The 23,276-nt window shown below is 54.6% G+C and overlaps 6 protein-coding genes across 6 annotated transcripts, besides 17 other annotated features; all 6 read right to left on the bottom strand.

The window, feature by feature from the left end:
- Positions 1–19,585: a sequence feature (areas not merged during assembly with more than two copies in the genome that could not be assigned to a particular haplotype).
- On the bottom strand, positions 4,806–5,429 carry Tc00.1047053504233.80 (uncharacterized protein; the record flags this gene model as incomplete). The annotated part of the gene is made up of 1 exon (XM_805689.1): positions 4,806–5,429. One exon carries the CDS (start codon positions 5,427–5,429, stop codon positions 4,806–4,808), a length of 624 nt encoding a protein of 207 aa, XP_810782.1.
- Positions 6,049–6,435, bottom strand: Tc00.1047053504233.70 (mucin TcMUCI, putative; the record flags this gene model as incomplete). Its single annotated transcript, XM_805688.1, has 1 exon — positions 6,049–6,435. One exon carries the CDS (start codon positions 6,433–6,435, stop codon positions 6,049–6,051), a length of 387 nt encoding a protein of 128 aa, XP_810781.1.
- Positions 6,209–6,335: a microsatellite.
- On the bottom strand, positions 7,076–7,534 carry Tc00.1047053504233.60 (uncharacterized protein; the record flags this gene model as incomplete). The annotated part of the gene is made up of 1 exon (XM_805687.1): positions 7,076–7,534. The coding sequence occupies one exon, from the start codon at positions 7,532–7,534 to the stop codon at positions 7,076–7,078; it is 459 nt and encodes a 152-aa protein (XP_810780.1).
- Positions 8,639–9,079, bottom strand: Tc00.1047053504233.50 (hypothetical protein, conserved; the record flags this gene model as incomplete). The annotated part of the gene is made up of 1 exon (XM_805686.1): positions 8,639–9,079. One exon carries the CDS (start codon positions 9,077–9,079, stop codon positions 8,639–8,641), a length of 441 nt encoding a protein of 146 aa, XP_810779.1.
- Positions 12,678–12,727: a mobile genetic element.
- Positions 12,678–17,009: a mobile genetic element.
- Positions 16,811–16,840: a sequence feature (AT_rich).
- Positions 16,822–17,009: a mobile genetic element.
- Positions 17,192–18,350: a mobile genetic element.
- Positions 18,361–18,383: a sequence feature (AT_rich).
- Positions 18,597–18,616: a microsatellite.
- Tc00.1047053504233.10 (surface protease GP63, putative) lies at positions 18,874–20,595 on the bottom strand (the record flags this gene model as incomplete). Its single annotated transcript, XM_805685.1, has 1 exon — positions 18,874–20,595. One exon carries the CDS (start codon positions 20,593–20,595, stop codon positions 18,874–18,876), a length of 1,722 nt encoding a protein of 573 aa, XP_810778.1.
- Positions 19,586–20,532: a sequence feature (areas merged during assembly that could not be assigned to a particular haplotype. This can correspond to areas where the two haplotypes were merged or to regions with more than two copies in the genome that were merged during assembly.).
- Positions 20,533–20,852: a sequence feature (areas not merged during assembly with more than two copies in the genome that could not be assigned to a particular haplotype).
- Positions 20,776–20,846: a microsatellite.
- Positions 20,853–23,276: a sequence feature (heterozygous, non-Esmeraldo-like haplotype).
- Positions 22,269–22,291: a microsatellite.
- Positions 22,476–22,503: a sequence feature (AT_rich).
- Positions 22,804–22,844: a sequence feature (T-rich).
- Positions 22,924–22,951: a microsatellite.
- On the bottom strand, positions 22,989–23,276 carry Tc00.1047053504233.4 (trifunctional enzyme alpha subunit, mitochondrial precursor-like protein; the record flags this gene model as incomplete). The annotated part of the gene is made up of 1 exon (XM_805690.1): positions 22,989–23,276. A coding segment is annotated over one exon (288 nt), but the record flags the coding sequence as incomplete, so codon positions are not given.

Raw genomic sequence — 23,276 nt, 5'->3', positions numbered from 1 at the left:
ATTTGCTCAGTAACGCGGTCTCGCACGGTCGGTGGGCAACGCGGGGTGCCTCCATTGCCGAGAGAGAGTCCGTTTCCTCCAGCATTCGTGTGGGCGATTGGGATGTTCCCAGACAAGGAGGTATGAGATGTCTAAAAACATTTTCGATCGCAAGGCAGTCTGCCCCATATGAGCATGCGAGGCTGCCAGTTGCTGCACGATGTACCTCCACAGGGAGATCATTTGTCGTGGTGGAGTCATACAATAGCGCAGCGGATCCAGACGCGAGTGCAGCGAGGTATGAAGGACCGTCCGTCCACAATTCAAAATCACAATCCCCCAAAGAGGAGTGAGTAGAATAAAAAGCCGTGCGCCCGACATCGTCAGAGGCGTCTTCGGCAAACAGTGGCTGATAAAATCTCACGTTGTTGCAGATCACAGTGTCCCAGGGGAAAAATTCGATGTTGGGCAAGAGGCGCGAATGTCGTTGTGGGGTGTCCCAATAATGTCACAGACGCGTAGCAATCCATTAATAACAGCATCTCTCGGAAGCGGGATTGATGTCGCCGCTTTCCCATGCATGGACGGCGGCATAGGTTCCGAGTAGATAAGGGAACGCAAATCCTCGTGATCATGGAGGCGTATACAGCGTTCGTATTGTGTGAGTGCACGACGCCAGAGTACCTTCCGGAGCGGAAGAATATTGGCCTCCAAATAGACAGATGTGTCTTCCGTAGAGGCGCTCAGGCCAAGAATGTTTTGCTACCGTCGCGGTACCGTACCTCCATATTATGGAGGTGGGTGGGGGCGAGTCACGGGACAATTGCCTCGCCATTATGAAATGGCACACTATGAACGCATCCAATCAAAAAGGATCGCATGGTGTGATGGGACGCGTCCGCCTCTGCGACCAGACGCAGCTGATAGCGGCGTGGCATGGTCCTCTTTGCAGCGGTGGAAGCATGCGTAACACAATTAAGAAGTTGATCGAACGTGTTGCCCAGCAAGAGCACTGAGTGTGACTGAATGCTTATTGTCCCGCTAACAAGATGGAGATCGACCATGTCCTCATCAGACCGTGTGTGTGTGAAGAGATGTAGAATAGAGCAGCTTCGCTCTTAGCGACGTTGATTTTTAGGCTGTGCTCGGGAGCCCATGTGGCCACAAGAGACAAGAGCGGTCGCATTGCCGCAGCACAGGCATGGATGTCTGCACACAAGGCAACAAGTGTGTGTTCGTCAGCGTACATGAAAGCGGAGGCAGAATAGATGCTGCCCAGGCGGCGCAGCAGATCATCCACACAGCAGAGGAAGAGTTGGGGTCGCGGGACGCCGCCTTGCGGTGCTCCAGCTGAGGCGAGCTGTTTCCGGGAGTGCTGTTCACGAGTGCATACCCTAACATAGCGGCCCCGCAGGTAGTTGTGCAGCCAGCGTTTGGTTCGAGGCCAAGGCGCGGAAGTCTGTCAAGCATGCAGAATAAATTCCCATGGTCAGTGGTGTCGAACGCAGTCGGAAAATCAATCAAAACTACGAGCGATGGCGACGAGGGCGTCGTGTGGGGGCGTCGTCTCCAGGGCGCTCATACTCCACAATGCCAAACTCATTCAATCCACGAGTAATTTGTCGATAACAAGTGCCACCACGTCCGACGTAGAACGCGGAGTTGCAAATCCGAAATTGACGTGGGTGGTGCGGCAATAACGCCGACAGACGGCGGTGAATCATTCCTTCGGTTAACTTTGGTAAAACAGAGAGCAGCGTGATGGGTCTGTAACTCTCTGGGCGGCATGGGTCCTTCCCAGGCTTGGGAATAGAAATAGCGTCTCCCATTTTCCAGGAGCCAGGCAGGCTGCCGTTTGCGAAGGAATTGTGGATCATCGTTCTAAGTGTGCTACGCGCAACGGGCCCGAAACGGTGCAGGAATTCATTCAACATGTCGTCGGGGCCAGGGGCTGAGCCAAGCAAAGAGTCACGGATGGTCACGTCAAGTACATACGGCGGGAAAGGCAGATCCATTTCCCAGCCACCAGGAACCAAAGGAATGCAGCAAGCAGCAGCAGCAGTATAAGGCGGTATGGCACGTGAAACCGCACAAAATGACGAAAAAGCAGATTTGCCTGTTGCCGAGGCAGGGCACATACGCGGCCAAGTTCGGTGCGGAGCACAACCGATTCCAGAGGATGAGGGTGCGGCGCCGCCACGCCGTGAAGATATCGCCACCTCGGGCTGAGTGAGGCTCCAAGTCCTTTCGCGCGGGCCTCCAGAAGCACAGCGGAGCCACGGCGTAAGGCTTGATTTCGTTCCTCCTTTTTTCGGGTACATTCGGCTCAAAGTAGGCTGTCTCCGGGTGAGGCAATGTGTGTGCTTCGTGTGCTGCCTCGGCGGCGGACTCCGCCTGTTCCATTTCGTGTGTCCATATCTTTTTGGAGCTGTCACGGCTGCCGCGCGGGATGTGGCGCTCAGCTGCTCGTAAGATGCCTCCGCGAGGATCAAACCATGTGGACGCGGTGGCAAGGAGGGTTTCACACAACGATGTAAAAGCAGGCCAATCAGCTTCACGCAGGGCAAAGGTGGCTTTCTTCCGTCAAGGCAGCGTGTTTGCTAGTCGTGGAGTGACATCGTCCACCTCTACCAAGTAAGATATTAAGCAGTGGTCCGAGTCCATGTAAGGGGCGAATGTCCAGTGGGAGATGCGTAGGGCGCAATACGCAGTCACGTCAGGGGACGAGGCATTACGATGTGTGATCCGTGTTGCCTGTGTCGGGTAATTTGCCAGCCCAAAATCCATATCGATTAGAACAGCGGCGAAATTATCGCCTCCAGTCCTTGATGGTATATATGACTGTCCCAGAGTTCACGATGCAAATTCAGGTCACCCGCGATAATCTCTTCGGGCAAAAGCGACAAACGATATTGATAAATGCGGATTATTGACCAATTGCTGTGGGAGGGTTGTAGAGATTCGCCACGCAAATGCTGCGACAGCCCGGTGGAAATACACGGACAGCAATGGTCTCCAGGAGGTCAGTGCCAGGGAGCGACAGGCACTCGCACGGTAGAGAGTGGTGCACCAGAACAGCAACACCACCACCGCGCCCAGTGAGGCCTGAAGGTAGTCATTATGGCCACATAATTTCGTCGCCACGCCACCACGGTTACTTATTTCCTGCAGAAGAACGATGTCAGGTGGACGCTGCTCCCATCGCGCCGCAAATGCAATATTTTTACGGACGAGAGGCCTGCAATGTTGAGCTGCCAAATATTGATGTAGCCATCCTCCTCGGTGGCAGGGTTCTTGTGAACGTCACCGCCACGGGTGATATCAACGGAGTGACCGCTGCGAAACGGTCGTGCAGTTCTGTCCGACAGTCTGCAGGCAGACCGCCTCACCTCCCCGCACCGGGCATGGCGTGGAACCTTCTCGGGGAATGAAGTCACCTTGGTCTCCGTCGTGCTCGCGGCAACGCCCTGCTGCGGAGTTCCTATACGCAACCAAAGCCCCAACACCGCGACAAGGTGCAACATCATCGCTGGGGACCGTGGATACTGGCAACGGATGGCGGTGTCGGCATTCCCACGTCAGCCGGGATTGGCATACTGCTCTCATCCCCGCGTTCCTCGGAGATAATAGAGAAGGTCAGTACCAACGGCGGCACACGCCCATGCAGCCGCACGACGGAGTCCCGTGCACTGCTCCCGGCCATGGAAAGGCTGAGTGTCCATCGTATCCGACACAGACAAAAACCCTGCTTGTGGTTACAGACAGTCATTCCCTTCTAGCCGCCGTCACCAAGGGCCCGCACAGTCATACCGACTGGACGGAGGATCGGATATGGCAGCGTCTCTTGTCACTGATGCGTGCTGGCTGGTCCGAGCAGCTGCATTTTGCTACGAACATTGCGGAGTACATGTTAACGAGCCTGCAGATCAGCATGCGACGCAGGCCACGGCAACCGGGCAACACACGGAGCATGGAATAGCACCCATACGGCACACGGACCTGCTGTCATGCATTAACACCCAGCTCACCAACAAGTGGCGTAGCACCATGCATCAGGACACCCACCACTACTTGCTTGGCGGCGCCAGGCCATCAGATCCAGGCGGCAAGCACCTGATCACTCAGGAGGCCCTCGACCAACAGGAACGGATAAACACTGCACGGGAAGGGTGCGGAGAATCCGAGCTCTGGGGTCGCCTGTACTGGACTGTGAGAGACTGCACGAACCAACGCCGTTTCCGCAACATCTCACCGGAACACTCCGCTTTCATGCGCTCCAACGACGATCCCACCACACCGGGACGGAAGCTGTTCCCCCGACGACAAGGGAGGCCGACGCACCGCCTGTGGAGAGACGGCCCTCCACACAGCGTCGAAAGAAGAAATGCCCGCACTGTGACGCCACACTGGTGGGACACACGAACCACATCGGTCACTGTCGGTGCTTTCATCCGGAACATCCTCCACCGCTTCCCGACCTCCACCGCGATTGCTGCGACACAGTCCTCCCCACACAAAAAAAGCACCGCACAGCACAGAAATCGCCGCGCGCAAAACCCAGACGCCACTCGGCACCGCAGCAGCAGTGCCAGGAGGCAATCACTGCTACCGCAGGATCAGCCAGCCTCCGCAAGCGCAACAATTAGCCCGCAGAAAACACTGCACCAACTGCTTCCGGAATGTACAGACGCTCTGGCTGTGCGCCAACGGCTGGGCATTAAGAAGGACCTTGGCACCGAAAGCTTCTCCCAATGGCAGCTGCCTCATAGCAGGAAACTCATGTCGCTACTTGACCATCCCCTCGGCACCCTGATGACATCGTGTGGCTAGACATTTCGGTAAAAGCAGGGAAAAATAATAATAATGAGCATTCCCGCCACTATAGAGACGTGGTGCATCTTGCGATCCCGCTGGCGGCTCTCCTCTTCCACCGCTGTTTTTGCGCAAGAGGTCACCACAGTCATTTTTGTGGTTTGGTCGGCCTCGTGTTGCGCTCCGGGTTCTCCTCCTTCATCGCCCTGCGGTGCTTCCTTCGCCGTCCCTGGCACCTGTGACTGTCCCGTGACGGTTTGTTCCGAAGCCTGACTGCCCTGGGAGGTCCTCCCGCCAACAGCATGCACTCCACCCGCTGCCTGCTGAGATGCGTCGGAGCGTGGGAATGTTGTGCCTGCAGCGTGCCCTCCGCCCAAAGACTCCGGTCCACTTGCACGCATCCGAGCAGCAGACGCGCTGCCAGTGCCGGACGGATTGCAAGTGCCACTTCGCAGTGGGTCGCTGCTGGATTGTTCCTGTCTCGTCGGAGCAGTGAGTGCTCCTGCCGAGGTGGGATTGGGGTCCTCACCCACGGTGTTTCCTCCACCCTCCTCGTCTTCCTGATTGCTATTGTCCTCAGAGTGCACATTCCCCCTTCGTCCAGAGCCACCGGCCACAGGTCCACCTTCCGCAGCCATCACACCCCGCGCGTGCCCAGCAGTCACCGCGCCATCACCCGCGGCCGCACACGCACCCCGTCGCAGCAGCCCTCACTCACACACACGAGCAGCTGCGCATCACTGCAGGAGCCAACAGGGTGCAGAGCACACGGCCAGTCATCATCACGAACAGTGGAGTCGCCTAACGCTGCGGAGCCAACCTCCGATAGCACGAGAAAAACAAAAGGAGACACAGCCGCTACACCACGCACAGCAACAAACGACAGCACCCCAGCAGCAGCGCACACACCACGAGACAGATGGAATCAGTACGATTGCAGAGCTCGCACACCGCCCCGCAAACCACAAGTTTAAAAGCAATAAAAAAACAATAATTAAAAAGCAATAATTAAAAAACAATAGTTAAAAAAGAAAAAAGAAAACAAACCCAGGGCTCCAGTGCGCATGCTTATGAGTGTGTCCGCAATGCGTTCAACGTGACGGATGCGGGGCACAACGCGGAGCACACAGCACGGCAGCGGAAGCAAGTGAAGCAAAACAAGATCATTATTTCCTCTTATTTTATACAGTGAACCACAACACACGCGCACAAATCCCCGCGGTTGAGTGCTGGCACGCACAGCCCGCACACACCTCTTCAGCCCACAGTGGTGTACGCCAGCGCGGATGCGGCAAGCACCAGCGGGGCACACACCCACGCAGAGCTGCTGAGGCTGCCGTCGATTCTGCGAAGACGTGACGGTGCGCTGGTGGTCGACACAGCTGGCGCCTCTGTAGTCGTAGTGCTTGGTGCCTCTGTTGTAGTAGTGGTCGTCGTGGTTGGTGCCTGTGTTGTGGTCGTGGTGGTTGTAGTTGGTGGTTTTGTTGTGGTGGTGGTGGTCGTAGTCGGTGGTTTTGTTGTGGTCGTCGTCGTGGTCGTATTGGAAGACCCTTCAGGCACAGACTGAGCGTCTGCCACGCACACGGACGAGCAGCAGCACATGGCGAGCACCAACAGGGCGCACAGCAGACGGCACGTCATCATCGTGAGTGTGGTCGTTCAGTGGTGTGGAGCTGATCTGCACAGTGAGGGAAATGGAGAGCAACAGGGGAGACGAGAGGTGCGGCAGACACACGCAGTGGGCACACCACATGAGGAGAGGGCAGCAGCCAGGCATGCACCGTATGCCGCACACCACGCACAACACACACTCCAATCCACGGCAGCAGGCACACACACACACAGCCCTGCCGCAGCACCAACACACAGATGGAAGAGGGAGAAGCAAACAGGAGCGGCACACAAGGCTCCACCGCATGTGCATGCGGCGAGAGCGGTCCGTCGTGTCGGCACCCCTCGCGGAGGGTGCGCACACACACAAGAAGGTGCAGCGCACACAGCAACACAAAAGCAAAGTAACAATGAAAAAGGAGATCCCCGCACACCACGCGGATTGTTGGTCCACGGGAAGTGCAGCCAATATTCACCACAAAGTAGCCTGTTATCTTGTTTTGGTTGTATGCTGCTACAATAGCGATTGGGTAGCGCAAGGGCCGTCCGTACAAAAGTGGCAAGTATTCCGTCGTGCGGGCTGGGGCAGTCACAAACAGTCGCAGTCCCAGTTCCCAACGACGAGGGCATTCCCGCAGTGGATGAGGCGGAGTCTCCCGTGGTCCGTCGGGGATCAGCAGCCCGTGGCGTCCGTGATGAGGCGATGGCGGAAGAGCCTGGTCCATCTCGAGTACCCGCGTTTGTGCTTCCTGCGTGTGTTGCCTGCTGGCATGCTTGGCAACTTTGGCGGCAACCTGCGCGCGAGGCACCCGTTAGGAAGACGGTGGCGCCATTGTGGCATCCGCATGGGAGGCCCTCGCAAACTATTATAACGCCAGGCTGAGCACGTCCGGTATGTGCCCTCATACTGTGGACGGACAAGCGCACTCTGCCGCAGGTTGGGCAGGAGGACGTCAATCCGCCGCTCGCTGGTCGACAAGGAGTCGCGGTGCTCACGTCGGGAAGAGGTTCCGGCGGAGGCAGAGGCGGGCCGGCCACCGCAGTGAGGGAGGGACGGCGCCACCGACACAGAGGGTTCATTGTGATCCGCAGGGCGCGTGCAGGCCTGTCGAAGAGTGGGCAGGAGTCGCATCGCGCCTGTGCGCAGTGCCGCCACTCGGGGACCAATGTCCGGGTCAACACCAGGAATAGAGTCCTCGCCACACCGACAGGCGCCTGTCACGCGGTGTGCTCGCCCTCCTTTTCCTCCTGGGCATCCTTCCAGTGCCGTCGCTTCACTGCAGTGAGGAAGTCCATGTGCCAGGCATTGACGCAGTCCTGCGAGAGGAATCGTGCAATCGTGGCTTGTTTGTCAGCGGCCTCACTGCGTGGAATACCGCAGTGTGATGGGAAAATATAAAATCCACAGGGTGACCTCGCTTCACCAAGGAAAGCAGCATAATCCAAATTTACTCAGTAACGCGGTCTCGCACGGTCGGTGGGCAACGCGGGGTGCCTCCATTGCCGAGAGGGAGTCCGTTTCCTCCAGCATTCGTGTGGGAGATTGGGATGTTTCCAGACAAGGAGGTATGAGATGTCTAAAAACATTTTCGATCGCAAGGCAGTCTGCCCTACATGAGCATGCGAGGCTGCCAGCTGCTGCACGATGTACCTCCACAGGGAGATCATTTGTCGTGGTGGAGTCATATAATAGCGCAGCGGATCCAGACGCGAGTGCAGCGAGGCATGAAGGACCGTCCGTCCACAATTCAAAATCACAATCCCCCAAAGAGGAGTGAGTAGAATAAAAAGCCGTGCGCCCGACATCGTCAGAGGCGTCTTTGGCAAACAGTGGCTGATAAAATCTCACGCTGTTGCAGATCGCAGTGTCCCAGGGAAAATTCGATGTTGGGCAAGAGGCGCGCGAATGTGGTTGTGGGGTGTCCCAATAGTGTCACAGACGCGTAGCAATCCATTAATAGCAGCATCTCTCGGAAGCGGATCGATGTCGCCGCTTTCCCATGCATGGACGAAGGCATAGGTTGCGAGTAGATAAGGGAACGCAAATCCTCGTGATCATGGAGGCGTATATAGCGTCCGTATTGTGTGAGTGCACGACGCCAGAGTATCTTCCGGAGCGGAAGAATATTGGCCTCCAAATAGAGAGATGTGTCTTCCGTAGAGGCGCTCAGGCAAAGAATGCTTTGCTACCGTCGCGGTACCGTACCTCCATATTATGGTGGTGAGTGGGGGCGAGTCACGGGACAATTGCCTCGCCATTATGAAATAGCACACTATGAACGCATCCAATCAAAAAGGATCGCATGGTGTGATGGGACGCGCCCGCCTCTGCGACCAGACGCAGCTGATAGCGGCGTGGCATGGCCCTCTTTGCAGCGGTGGAAGCATGCGTAACACAATTAAGAAGTCGATCAAACGTGTTGCCCAGCAAGCGCACTGGGCGTGACTGAATACGCAGGTTCCCGCTAACAAGATGGGGATCGACCATGTCCTCGTCAGACCGTGTGTGTGTGTGTGAAGAGATGTGGAATAGAGCAGCTTCGCTCTTAGCGACGTTGATTTTTAGGCTGTGCTCGGCAGCCCATGTGACAACAAGAGACAAGAGCGGTCGCATTGCCGCAGCACAGGCATGGATGTCTGCACACAAGGCAACAAGTGTGTGTTCGTCAGCGTACATGAAAGCGGCGGCAGAATAGATGCTGTCCAGGCGGCGCAGCAGACCATCCACACAGCAGAGGAAGAGTTGGGGTCGCGGGACGCCGCCTTGCGGTGCTCCAGCTGAGGCGAGCTGTTTCCGGGAGTGCTGTTCACGAGTGCATACCCTAACATAGCGGCCCCGCAGGTGGTTGTGCAGCCAGCGTTTGGTTCGAGGCCAAGGCGCGGAAGTCTGTCAAGCATGCCGAATAAATTCCCATGGTCAGTGGTGTCGAACGCAGTCGGAAAATCAATCGAGACCACAAGCGATGGCGACGAGGGCGTCGTGTGGGGGCGTCGTCTCCAGGGCGCTCATGCTCCACAATGCCAAACTCATTCAGTCCACGAGTAATGTGTCGATAACAAGTGCCACCACGTCCGACGTAGAACGCGGAGGTGCAAATCCGAAATTGACGTGGGTGGTGCGGCAATAACGCTGACAGACGGCGGTGAATCATTCCTTCGGTTAACTTTAGTAAAACAGAGAGCAGCGTGATGGGTCTGTAACTCTCTGGGCAGCATGGATCCTTCCCAGGCTTGGGGATAGAAATAGCGTCTCCCATTTTCCAGGAGCCAGGCAGGCTGCCATTTGCGAAGGGGTTGTGGATCATCGTTCTAAGTGTGCCACGCGCAACGGGCCCGAGACGGTGCAGGAATTCACTCAACATGTCGCCGGGGCCAGGGGCTGAGCCAAGCAAAGAGTCACGGATGGTCACGTCAAGTTCATACGGCGGAAAGGCCGATCCATTTCCCAGCCACCAGGAACCAAAGGAGTGCAGCAAGCAGCAGCAGCAGTATAAGGCGGTATGGCACGTGAAACCGCACAAAATGACGAACAGGCAGATTTGCCTGTTGCCGAGGCAGGGCGCATACGCAGCCAAGTTCAGTGCGGAGCACAACCGATTCCAAAAAATGAGGGTGCGGCGCCACCACGCCGTGAAGATATCGCCAGCTCGGGCTGGGTGAGGCTCCAAGTCTTTTCGCGCGGGCTTCCAGAAGCACAGCGGAGCAACAGCGTAAGGCTTGATTTCGCTCCTCCCTTTTTTCGGGTACATTCGGCTCAAAGTAGGCTGTCTCCAGGTGAGGCAATGTGTGTGCTTCGTGTGCTGCTTCGGCGGCGGACTCGGCCTGTTCCATTTCGTGTGTCCATGTCTTTTTGGAGCTGTCACGGCTGCCGCGCGGGATGTGGCGCTCAGCTGCTCGTAAGATGCCTCCGCGAGGATCCAACCATGTGGACGCGGTGGCAAGGAGGGTTTCACACAACGATGTAAAACCAGGCCAACCCGCTTTGCGCAGGGCAAAGGTGGCTTTCTTCCGTCAAGGCAGCGTGTTTGCTAGTCGTGGAGTGCCATCGTCCATCTCTACCAAGTAAGATATTAAGCAGTGGTTCGAGTCCATGTAAGGGGCGAATGTCCAGTGGGAGATGCGTAGGGCGCAATACGCAGTCACGTCAGGGGACGAGGCATTACGATGTGTAATCCGTGTTGCCTGTGTCGGGTAATTTGCCAGCCCAAAATCCATATCGATTAGAACAGCGGCGAAATTATCGCCTCCAGTCCTTGATGGTACATATGACTGTCCCAGAGTTCACGATGCAAATTCAGGTCACCCGCGATAATCTCTTCGGGCACAAGCGACAAACGATATTGATAAATGCGGATTATTGACCAATTGCTGTGGGAGGGTTGTAGAGACTCGCCACGCAAATGCTGCGACAGCCCGGCGGAAATACACGGACAGCAATGGTCTCCAGGAGGTCAGTGCCAGGGAGCGACAGGCGCTCGCACGGTAGAGAGTGGCGCACCAGAACAGCAACACCACCACCGCGCCCAGTGAGGCCTGAAGGTAGTCATTATGGCCACATAATTTCGTCGCCACGTCACCACGGTTACTTATTTCCTGCAGAAGAACGGTGTCAGGTGGACGCTGCTCCAATCGCGCAGCAAATGCGATTTTTTTACGGACGAGAGGCCTGCAATGTTAAGCCGCCAAATATTGATGAAGCCATCCTCCTCGGTGGCAGGGTTCTTGTGAACGTCACCGCCACGGGTGATATCAACGGAGTGACCGCTGCGAAACGGTCGTGCAGTTCTGTCCGACAGTCTGCAGGCAGACCGCCTCACCTCCCCACACCGGGCATGGCGTGGAACCTTCTCGGGGAATGAAGTCACCTTGGTCTCCGTCGTGCTCGCGGCAACGCCCTGCTGCGGAGTTCCTATACGCAAACAGAGCCCAGCACCGCGACAAGGTGCAACGTCATCGCTGGGGACCGTGGATACTAGCAACGGATGGCGGTGTTGGCATTCCCAAGTCAGCCGGGATTGGCATACTGCTCTCATCCCCGCGTTCCTCGGAGATAATAGAGAAGGTCAGTACCAACGGCGGCACACGCCCATGCAGCCGCACGACGGAGTCCCGTGCACTGCTCCCGGCCATGGAAAGGCTGAGTGTCCCTCGTGTCCAGCACAGACAAAAACCCTGCTTGTGGTTACAGACAGTCATTCCCTTCTAGCCGCCGTCACCAAGGGCCCGCACAGTCATACCGACTGGACGGAGGATAGGATCTGGCAGCGTCTCTTGTCGCTAACGCGTGCCGGCTGGTCCGTGCAGCTGCATTTTTGCTACGAACATCGCGGAGTACACGTTAACGAGCCTGCAGATCAGCATGCGACGCAGGCCACGACAACCGGGCAACACACGGAGCATGGAATAGCACCCATACGGCACACGGACCTGCTGACATGCATTAACACCCAGCTCACCAACAAGTGGCGTAGCACCATGCATCAGGACACCCACCACTACTTGCTTGGCGGCGCCAGGCCATCAGATCTCAGCGTTAAGGACCTGATCACTCAGGAAGCCCTCGACCAACAGGAACGGACAAACATTGCACGGGAAGGGTGCGGGGAATCCGAGCTCTGGGGTCGCCTGTACTGGACTGTGAGAGACTGCACGAACCAACGCCGTTTCCGCAACATCTCACCGGAACAGTCCGCTTTCATGCGCTCCAACGACGATCCCACCGCACCGGGACGGAAGCTGTTCCCCCGACGACAAGGGAGGCCGACGCACCGCCTGTGGAGAGACGGCCCTCCACACGCCGTCGAAAGAAGAAATGCCCGCACTGTGACGCCACACTGGTGGGACACACGAACCACATCGGTCACTGTCGGTGCTTTCATCCGGAACGCCCTCCACCGCTTCCCGACCTCCACCGCGATTGCTGCGACACGGTCCTCCCCACACAAAAAAAGCACCGCACAGAAATCGCCGCGCACAAAACCCAGACGCTGACAGGCACCGCAGCAGCAGTGCCAGGAGGCAATCACTGCTACCGCAGGATCAGCCAGCCTCCACAAGCGCAACAATCAGCCCGCAGAAAACACTGCACCATCTGCTTCCGGAATGTACAGACGCTCTGGCTGTGGGCCAACGGCTGGGCATTAACAAGGACCTTTGTACCGAAAGCTTCTCCCAATGGCAGCTGCCTCATAGCAGGAAACTCATGTCGCTGCTCGACCACCTCCTCGGCACCCTGATGACATCGTGTGGCTGGACATGCCAGTAAGGAAAAAAAAACTAAAGAAGTGGCAGACTTTGGGGTCCTCCAGCCACAAGACACCGCCGCTCCCCTTCGCAAGTTAAACCCCTTCGTAATGTCCTGAAGTGTAAAAACACGACCGCGTGATATGCCGTCTGCGGATTGTCTGCAAACCGCACGTAAGCAAAGGATGCCTGTAATACGCGAGAGTCCAAAAACTTATATATCCGTTGCGGATCCCACGTCATGGCGTGCGATTATGAGCTGCCTTTACTCGCCGCTCCTCGCAGCAGAGTGTTGTCCGCACAAACGTCCATGGCGCGTGGCAAGATGGCAGAAAAGGCCGATAAGGCTAAGCGTACCGCGCGTGCCTAGGCCTACATGATAAGAAAAGACTTCCTCTCCCATTTCCCTCCGGCAATTTTAACGTCGCCGGAGTCTGGAATAAAAACGGCTCCCCATCCATGGAGCGATGCATCCGTGATGATGGCGGCCGATGCCTTCTCCGTGGGCTTGATGATTCGCTTGCGATTATATTCTCGATGATGTGTCGCAACCTCTCGCCCAAACCAATCGCTGCCGGCGGTAGGTTCGCCGGGGATGTCTTCTCCACAATCCCCCGGTTAAGTGCGGATAATCGCCGTCGCACTGCCTTGATGAAAAGGTAGTAGTCGCGTAAACGCCTGCCAAAAGTGGCAGCCGCGCACAAAAGGCGTGACGCCGTAACCTCCATTTCAGCGATGGTTGAAGAATTGAGCGACGGCATGGCGCATACAGACCGGACAAACTTGTCACTCAGGGATACCGCCCGGTGAGTGTGATCAAACTGCACCCCCAGGAAGGTGTACTACGTAGCGCCCGATTCGCGGTCCTCCCCCAAGGATGCGTGACAACTGTCCGCATTACGAAGCACTTGGGCTTTCCACGGTGTCACATCGCTTATCGACCCTGTAATGCGTATATTACCGATCCATACGTCGACACGCACCAATGGAGGTGCGGCCCAGAGGCGGTGAACCACCGTCGTCACCACCGCAATTGCCGAAGTAATAATAATCTGGAGAATTTCTGGGCTGGCCTTGTGTCCCATTGGGAGCCGTGTGAGCTCCACCAGCGTGCCGTCCTCCACACGGCATCGAAAGAGATGCCGAGTCTCCCGCGGTAAAGAGAATTGAAAAAAGGATGCCTTTAAATCCAGGCAGGAAGCGGCCTCAGCCATCACAGGTGGCAAATAATGATAAATATGTAAAAGAGGAACATTCGCCTCATAAGGGTCGTCTCTGTTCTTGTCGCGTGGCCACGCGATCCATCGTCGTCGCAAACCGGTGGTTTTCTCCTCCACAACCGAGAAAGGTATTATCCATCCGCCTGCTTTTGTAGACGAAGCGTCCTCGATAATTCCCGCTTTTCGTAACAATCTCGCGTCAGCGGTTGGAATTCTCCGTGAGCCTTCGCGCGCTTTTCCGGAGGAAGACGGAGGAAAAGGGGACCGCCCGACGAGTCCCCAAACTTGCATGAGCCTCTCCAAGGTGGCCGGGTACAACCGAGTTTTAATCCACTCTAGGTTCAATACGGGCACGTTGACTTGCTGTAACGGGATAGCGTGTTCATCTTGTGGAGTGGCCAGACGCGTCCTTGTGGCGCGTCTCGTCATTGTAGCTGCATGATTGTGATTAAAATCATGGAAAAACGCTCCTCTGCTTTCAACCAGGGTTCCTGCCCTTCCGCCGTTTCTCCCTTCACATCAATGCGACCAGCGGCGACACCTGGGTCAGCACTGTGGTGTATCTCCCCAAATATCAAACAGTATTCTGGGGAAGGTCAAACGGATTGACGTGCTTCGCCAACTGCGAGATCACGTGTGGGTCCAAATTGTATTTCTCCACAATTTGAGCCGCGTGCCTCAACGCACCGCGTTCTATGGAATGCGCCGTGGCATCCCAAGGAGCCAGAGCTCGTTCGACTTGGGCATTAGTAATATTCGTGAGCTTTTCGTTTTCTTGAAGTGTCCTGCATAGCTTTATAATGTCGAAGGCGTCCTGCCCTCGTATCCTCACGAACCGAAAGGCGCGGTGGGGATCCGCCCTCGCCGTCTTCGGCACCACGGGCCAATCCAAAATTAAGGCCCCGTCCGGCTTCAGTTTAAAATTGTTGGGATTCAAGGCCGCAATCTCGGACCAACGACTCGCCGTCATCCACGCAAGTCGTACGACAACACGTTCCTTCCAATCGGTTCGGCTGCGGATATATTCATTCATCTCTTCCTCTGTCACGGGGCGCGCCTGCCTCGTCTGCCTCGTCTCCGATCGCGCCGCAATCTTTTGAAACCCCAGAATCATCATGTCCAGCGGGGTTCGATCCATTTCCAACATAGACCGCAACATCCTGGCGTACTGCAGTCGGGTCGATGTCGCCACTTCGATTGCCATCAAAAAAGGCCGCACGGCTCTCCTCGTTCATCGTGCGTGCGGCAAATGGTTGTGAATTGCCCCGACAGGGAATTCTCTGCTTCCACGTTGACGCCGCCCACAGTTCTCGAGTCGCCTCGTTCGCTTTCCTCATATAGCTGGCCCAAAGCGGGGATATCGGTAATTCGTTGTACCACACTCGAGCGTCGTTGGCAGATAAGCTCCATTTCCCTTCTCGACGATTGCGTCGGGCAATGTGAAAGATCGGATGGAGCGTCGGCGGTGCGGTGCGACGTCTTTGCGGAATAGCGGGAGGTGGTGGAATGGATGGGGCTGCCCTCGTCCGCTTTCGCAAGAAGCAGCAAGCAGCCCCACGCCATTTTTTGACGGCCGTCCGCGCTGCGAGTAACTTCCTCCAGCTGCGTCTCGGGCGTTGCTTTTAGATGTTACGTGTCCATAAATATGAAATAACTGGCATCGCAACGATATTTGCGTCCCTCTTCGTTCCAAGGGAATCTGGATTGCCCTCGCAAAGGTGTCAGCCTCATGAACGGCGGTGCAAGGACGGGCGAGAATGTTGAAGACCGGGATGCCGGGGTCGGATGCCATCATGAGCAGCATCCGGAATGCCTGCAGTAAGACCTTTCCCAAATTCATGAAGCGATCGGTGGGGTCTCGCTCCACTTCCAGCACTCCGATCCACGCAACCAAACTGTCAAATACAAGTTGAGCCTGGTCGTCCGCCTGTTTCCAATAATTGTATGCGCCCCGAAGGTCAACAACGACTCCGGAAACGCCCTCATCCCATACACGCGGGGCCAATTGGTGGAGTCGAATGCGCGGAACATTCTTCCCTCTTCTTCTGCACCAGAATGGTCGTCCAAGGGGAAGTGCGGGGAGGCAAAGGCATCGAGGAATAAAAATGTGGTCACCCAAAATTGCCCTGAGACGTCTGGGGAATTACCTGCCTTCTCTCTCGCGCCGAACTGCGTTGCGCCGTGCGTAACAGCGCGCCTAAAGTCATCAAGCAATGCTTTTAATGTGGTTGTTTGGTATCGCCATCTTCGGCCATATTTTGACGCGCGACAGGTCCATCTGTAGGGCCTCTCGGAGACGTGGGGGCGTCTTCCCGGCCCGTCGTCGCCGCTTCCCACGGTGCCTGCTGCGCCTCTCTAGCACTAACGCGTGCCTCTCGTTCCTGTAGTTGGGTGCGGATTGCCTCCATCTGTTGTTTGCGACCGGCGAGCGCGTTTTCTCGTTGTCCAGCATGGTCGCGGGCCCTTGCAATGTTGGATTCGCGCACCGATAGGTTGTTATGCGCCTCTTCCACCTGCAAATGAGGCTGAACGCTTCGATTCTGCGCGTCCGCGATAGCAGGGGCGTAGTCCGTGCTCAAGCGCTCCCTTTCAGCCATGGTGAGCCTTTGCTTGCCCCCCAACTCCCGGGCCGCCCACACACGGTGGGCAAGAGCACTTGAGTCCCGAAGTTTGGTGTTTAAAATGCTCGGAGATTCGCAACATGTCCTGTGGGGGTTGTGTCCTCCCATGGTTTGGCGGTGGATCCCGGGATCGAGTATAAGTCCATCGATGAGGCGGCCACCGTTAACGTCGCAATGGGCGCTTCGTTACCATCCACGAAAGTGAGCTGCGCCTAGACAGCGCCATGTTGGCGTACCAGGCCAAACACACGGGCGCCAATATCACTCAACTCAAAGGCTGTGTATAGAACCAATGCCATTTCCCTAAATCAAACTGGCTGCGTCTAAAAATAATAAAAAATAAAAAATTATATTGCCTCTATCGGTTCCCTGCTGCTCTCCCCAATAAAGTCGTTTATTTCCCAGGGATCCATAAGATAGAAAAAAGCATCGTAAAGAAGAGCATTAGTGTTATCAGCATATATGTACATGTACATTACTTCAGTTAGCCAGCTCTCCCGCGATCATTCTCTTCACACGCTCCCAGAAAACAATTCGTCTTGCCACTGTCAGTTTCGAGGTTAATTCCATCGCGCTCTTCCAAAGGATCATAAGAGAGGGAAAAAAAAAATAGTGCAGAGATATCTTCGTTTTATCAGAATTTATATATTCACTTAATTACCCAGCCCTCTCGCAAGCACTCTCTTCTAAAGCCCCAAATGTAAAAATAATCTTCTGTGCCGCTGGCCGAATCCTGAATTTTTTTATAGAAACCAAAAAGGAAGATAGGAAGGAAAAAAAGGAAGGTAAAGGTAGAAGCAGTTAAATGCCCGAACGCTTTCTTCGGATTATATATTCTTTTGACCGTTCAAGTTGCCTTTTATACTCAGGTGGGAGATGAAATATATTTATTTACTTCCCTACGAGGTGGCAGACTTTTGGGGCCCTCCAGCCACGCACGACCCCGCCGCAAAAGGTGGAAATCAAAAAAGGGGGGGTTGGGTGGGTGGGAAGGTGCAGAACAAAAATAAATAAATTATCCAGCCGCTATCGGTTCCCTGCTGCTCTCCCCAATAAAGTCGTTTATTTCCCAAGGATCCATAAGATAGAAAAAAGCATCATAAAGAAGAGCATTAGTGTTATCAGCATATATGTACATGTACATTACTTCAGTTAGCCAGCTCTCCCGCGATCATTCTCTTCACACGCTCCCAGAAAACAATTCGTCTTGCCACTGTCAGTTTCGAGGTTACTTCCATCGCGCTCTTCCAAAGGATCATAAGAGAGGGAAAAAAAAAAAAATAGTGCAGAGATATCTTCTTTTTATCAGAATTTATATATTCACTTAATTACCCAGTCCTCTCGCAAGCACTCTCTTCTAAAGCCCCAAATGTAAAAATAATCTTCTGTGCCGCTGGCCGAATCCTGAATTTTTTTATAGAAACCAAAAAGGAAGATAGGAAGGAAAAAAAGGAAGGTAAAGGTAGAAGCAGTTAAATGCCCGAACGTTTCCTTCGGATTATATATTCTTTTGACCGTTCAAGTTGCCTTTTATACTCGGGTGGGAGATGAAATATATTTATTTACTTCCCTACGAGGTGGCAGACTTTTGGGGCCCTCCAGCCACACACGACCCCGCCGTAAAAGGTGGAAATCAAAAAAGGGGGGGTTGGGTGGGTGGGAAGGTGCAGAACAAAAATAAATAAATTATCCAGCCGCTATCGGTTCCCTGCTGCTCTCCCCAATAAAGTCGTTTATTTCCCAAGGATCCATAAGATAGAAAAAAGCATCGTAAAGAAGAGCATTAGTGTTATCAGCATATATGTACATGTACATTACTTCAGTTAGCCAGCTCTCCCCGCGATCATTCTCTTCACACGCTCCTAATAAAGCCGTAAAAAAAAATATTTTTTTTTTTGTTTATTCGTCCGGCTATTTCTCTGTCTGTGATAAACACGAGGCGGGCCTCCTCCCCTCCCCGTAAAAGAGGACAGAAAAATGAAAATATTTCATAAACCACATTATAACTGCCGGGCCCTCGTTGTGAACCAAGTAAATAACAGCATTTGGCGTCCCGCAACCGCCAGACTCCCAGTTATGCAGGGCGGTAGTGCGTGGATAGGACTCCGGTAAAAAAAAAAAAAAAAAAAACTGCGTCCGCTACGTTCCAAAGTGTCCCCGTGGGAAAAAACAAACAAACAAATAAAAAACAAAGAATACAGGCCGGTCACTCATTGATGTGGCCTCATCCGGGAGCACGTTCCTTCCACAACTTCCTATTAACAGTAATTAACAATTGGAATATTCTGCCATTCGTCTCCGCCCCACACGTGTGGCGACAATGCGGGACACATGGAGAGAATTTCATGGACTTCTCTCTGGGAAACTCGGCGGCCCATCACCACAGCTCAAACAGGCACCACCACCACTGCGGCAATGGCAGCAAGGACGGTCAAAATGAAGTGCCCCAAAGCGGCTGTTGCTCTGGCATCACTGCCATCTGTGGGAATGAGTAAAACACGACTGCTGCCGTTGGCGGCTATGGTGCACACTTCCTCGTACTTGGGACAAATTATTTTGCCGCCTCCCCTGAAGTACCTCGATTTGGGTGTGATGGATTGACCCGCGGGACAAAGCTCAAAAAAATTGCCGCCAAGGTACTTCACAAACACTCCATCATGACGGCATAAAACCCGCGCGCACACCGCAACGACGTTGGCTTGCCATTTGCCACCAACAGCCGTCTTTGCCTCGAGCGAGTCCCCATCGAGGCACCACGACCCAATCCCCAGGAGGGATCCGGGCGGGTTGCCGCTTCCTTCCAAGGTACAAATCGCCCCCAATGGAGTTTCATTTACCAAAGCGGGGAAAAAAATTGGGCAAGTTTCCGGTGGCTCCGCATGGCCATCACCGACACTTATAAAACATGGTCCAATGGTCTGGCGATCAGACGAACAGCGTAATGACTTGTCTTCCTCATTGCAGAACATACCGGGGTAAGTGACGGGGCTTTCCGCTGAGCACTGCTTGTTGAGAAAATCGCAGCCGGCGTTCTTGCCCCAATCCATCGGTTCCCCCATCCCCGGCACAGTCTTGTAGTAGCCGAGGCCCTCGAGCGTTATCATCGTCAGCTCAGTGTAGCGGCCGGCAAAATTTTCACCAAGAGGGCACATTAGCTCGTCCTTCGCGTTGCGCATCGGCCAGTGACTCTCCGGCAGACCACCGGGCCCCATCTGCAGCTCCATGCCCTTTATACTGCCACACCTGTAGTGCTTCTTCGCCTCCTCCAGCGTAGCAGTGTAGTTCACCACCGCCACAGGGGTGGGGCTGCCGCGCACGCCGTCGACTGCCAGCAGCATGTTGCGCCTCGCCATTTCTCGCACGCTGAACCCGAGGGCATGGGTAATGAAATGCGCAGCTGTGCGAGAAGCGTGCATGTTGAGCATAACAAACTTAGGTGTGAACTGCATGGCAACAGCCACGGGGCGAAGGTCTTGCCAAGCAGCACACGGAACGGCCCACACTTCTGAACCCGTTCCTGCAGCCACGTAGAGAACCGTGTCCGCACCCAAAATACCAACACCTCTGTGACTGGGAGGTACGGTGAAGTACCGGCAGCGGCTTCTCTCGCCAAATCCGGGCATTACCCACCGGACGTTTATGCGCTGAACAAGTAGACGTTCAGCGTGCAAATTGACAGCCACAGGGATGACTTCATCCAACAAGGTCCTTTTCTTCTCCTCGGTCAAAATGTCATCAGCGGTGCACTCCCTATCACGGCCGGCAAAGTCCGGTTTCGTCTCCCCCACCTTGGTGCAGTGCTTCGTCTCGTTCTCCAGATCCTCCACGGAAACCATGATACGAAGCGACTCCCACCCGTTGTTCGCATCGTCTGCCGCGACGGTGTACGCCTGCACGGCACCCTGTCCCCGGCGTGGCACCCCGCGCACCACCGCAGTCGGCAGCGGGCCGCTCCTCCTCATTATCACGTCAAACCCACAGCGGTATTGTGTGGTGGGAGCGGCGACAATACATCCACTGGCGCAGTACATCAGCAGCAACACCACAAGCCACAGCCGCAGCGGCAGTGCAGTGTGGCGTGGCGGGCGTATGGCGTGAAAGAGATGCATCTGGTGACTCGGTGTGGGTGACGACAGCAGCAATAGCAGCAGTATTAGTATTATTAGCAGTATTATCAAAGGTCTTGTCAGTTGGAAGGGAAACAGGAGAGAAGAAGAGAGAAAAAGGGCGAAGAAGGACTGCGCCCAAAAGAGCAGCAGGGGGGAGAACACAGCGCACAGCCAACCAAAAATATTAATAATAATAATAATAATAATATTAATAATAATAATAATAATAATAATAATAGTAATAATAATAAAGGAATGGCAGTGAGCAAATATTGGACGTCAAAACATATAAACCTCTCAAAACCCTCATTTACGTAATAGCATGCAAACGGCGGCGGGGAAGCACGGGAAGAAAAAGAAAAGCAGGAAACAAATTAAACCACACTTGCGCCAAACACGGACGCAAAGGCAATCTTCCCTGTCCCTCAGCGGAACAGCCACGGACACGCCCCGTCTCGGTTAAAGTACACGGATTTTCCCTCGTCCCGCCCGCAGCAAACAGCGCACATTTTTATATACATGCGATGCTCTTTTTTGCCCTTTCCTCCACGTCATCTTGCACCGGCACATCCTCTACAGAAATTACGTCCTCTCAACGCAATCACCGGCTTTCGCAAAAATGACAGGCAAAGCAAAGCAAGGCAGTCCAGGAATCATCACCGCGCGTCCTCCACAAGCAAACGGGTGTGGTGGCGCAGTGGATGTTCAATAATGTCATTACTACTCCGTTACGCATCTTGACTGCGGGGATCCACGGGCCAAGCGCGAAACATTGCTCTGCATTACGCTGTCTCCGCCAATCGCAGCGCCTCATAGTCGCGCCATCGCCACCACAGCGGCACATTTTTTCCTCGTGTTTTCTCAGACAAATACGACGGCCCGCACGCCAGCCGCCATCGTGAAGCACGTACGCCCTACTACGCGGACCTGCGCGGCAACAGCGCGGCCCCGCGAGGGAAACGCTGCCGGCTCCCGGCTTCCCCGGGAATGCGGGGAAAAAGGCCCCGACACCACGCCACGGCGGCGGTCTCCCGTTGGGCTCTTCGCTTTGTACTAGAGGCCTCCTGATGGTGTGTCGCCCGGTCCGCCCACACGACCGTGGGCGGCGCGGAGGTGACTGGCGGTGTCGCCCCTGCCCGACAGGCCCGGCAATCGACCGTGATACGCGCAACGCCGGCGCCCACGTGTGTTTTTCGCCGCGGCCTCCGCGTCAGGCGCGCCGCTCCTGCGGGAACGTCGCTGGCGTTGCGGGGCGCGCCCCGATATGCGTTGGTGGCGCGTCGATGACCACATCAAGGTGCCGTACGGGCCGGGATCAGGAGCGCCGCACGGCAGAATGGTTGCTTCTTGTCCCTTTGAAGAATTGTGCCCGCGTCCTTCGGCACTCAACCCTGGCGCCGCGATGGGGCGGCCAACTGTTAGGCCCTCGTGGCGCAACGGGCGTGGGAGAACAAGTCTCGGCAAACTGCCGACCGCCGCTTCCCAACCGAAAAGGCATTAAAGGGGGTAACTTAGCATTTGGCCTATTCATCGTCTCTTTTTGTGTTTGTGTGTTGTTGTTCTCCTGTGGCACCCCTGCGAATAAAGACGAGATGAAAGGGAAGGAACACTCACACACACAGACACACAGGGGGAGAGAGAGAGACCGCAAAGGCCAACATGCGCGGAAGCAGTTTTTTTTTTTTTTTTTTTTTTTGGGTGAGCGGCGTCTTCATCTTCCATTTCTTTTTTTGTGCCCAATTGCGGTTTTGGACTCGGCTCCGCCCCCACAAGTAAAATAACAGTAAAACGCCGCAAAAACTACAAAAAAAAAATGACCGACAAGAAGCAGAAACAAACATGCAAAAAAAAAAAAAAAAGCCTCACCCTCCACCTCCCCCAAATAATAATACTAATAATAAAAAAAAAGGGTTTTGATCAGAGGCCTTGGGGCTTCGCCCTTTGCGTATGTTGATTGGGCACAGGCCGAAGTAGCACACATGGCAGCCGCACGCTCGCATTCACACACACTCACTCTCTCTTCCAGCCATCCATGCCCACTGAAGAGAGAAAAAAAAGAAAAAAAGGAGGGCAAAATAATGCAAAACAACATCAGCACGCCACGACATCAGAAAAAAAGAAAAAAAAAAAGTGAGAAGAGGGAAAAAGGAACAGCCCCAGAAACAAGACACACCACCTTCTACACTTCCTTGACTTTTCAGGCCCCGTAAAACAACAAAAAAAGAAAGGAGAAAAAAAAAAAAGAAAAACTGTCAGTTGTTGTTGCTTTCTGTAGTTTGCGTCACTCCTCCATAGCCCTCCCTTTTTTTTTTTTTTTTTTTGGCGTCAATATATATATATATATATATATATATATTCCTTTTTCTTTTTATATATTCTTTTGTATTTTCTTCCTACGAAAATTTCACTGCGGGAATCCCGCTACGCTCTTTGTACGGCACAAATGGCCTATTGGGGAAAAATCGCTTGTCGTTCTTCCCCATGGATTCGAGGAGAGGACAAGGCGCAAACCGATCGTCCCTCAATACATCCTGCAGCTGACGGAGCCGGTCCACAATCACCGACAAGCCTCGGTGGTCTGCGTATTGCAGGAGGCCGCCCCGAAATGGCGGAAATCCTGTCCCCCAAATCATTCCAATGTCCACATCCTCTGGTGTGCGGCGACCTGTCTGAAGAATATA

Source organism: Trypanosoma cruzi, genomic scaffold (assembly GCF_000209065.1).
Source record: "Trypanosoma cruzi strain CL Brener 1047053517113 genomic scaffold, whole genome shotgun sequence".
NCBI classification, from domain to species: Eukaryota; Euglenozoa; class Kinetoplastea; order Trypanosomatida; family Trypanosomatidae; genus Trypanosoma; species Trypanosoma cruzi.
The sequence above is the reverse complement of the archived record's forward strand: the minus strand, read 5'-3'. Positions and strand labels throughout refer to the sequence as shown.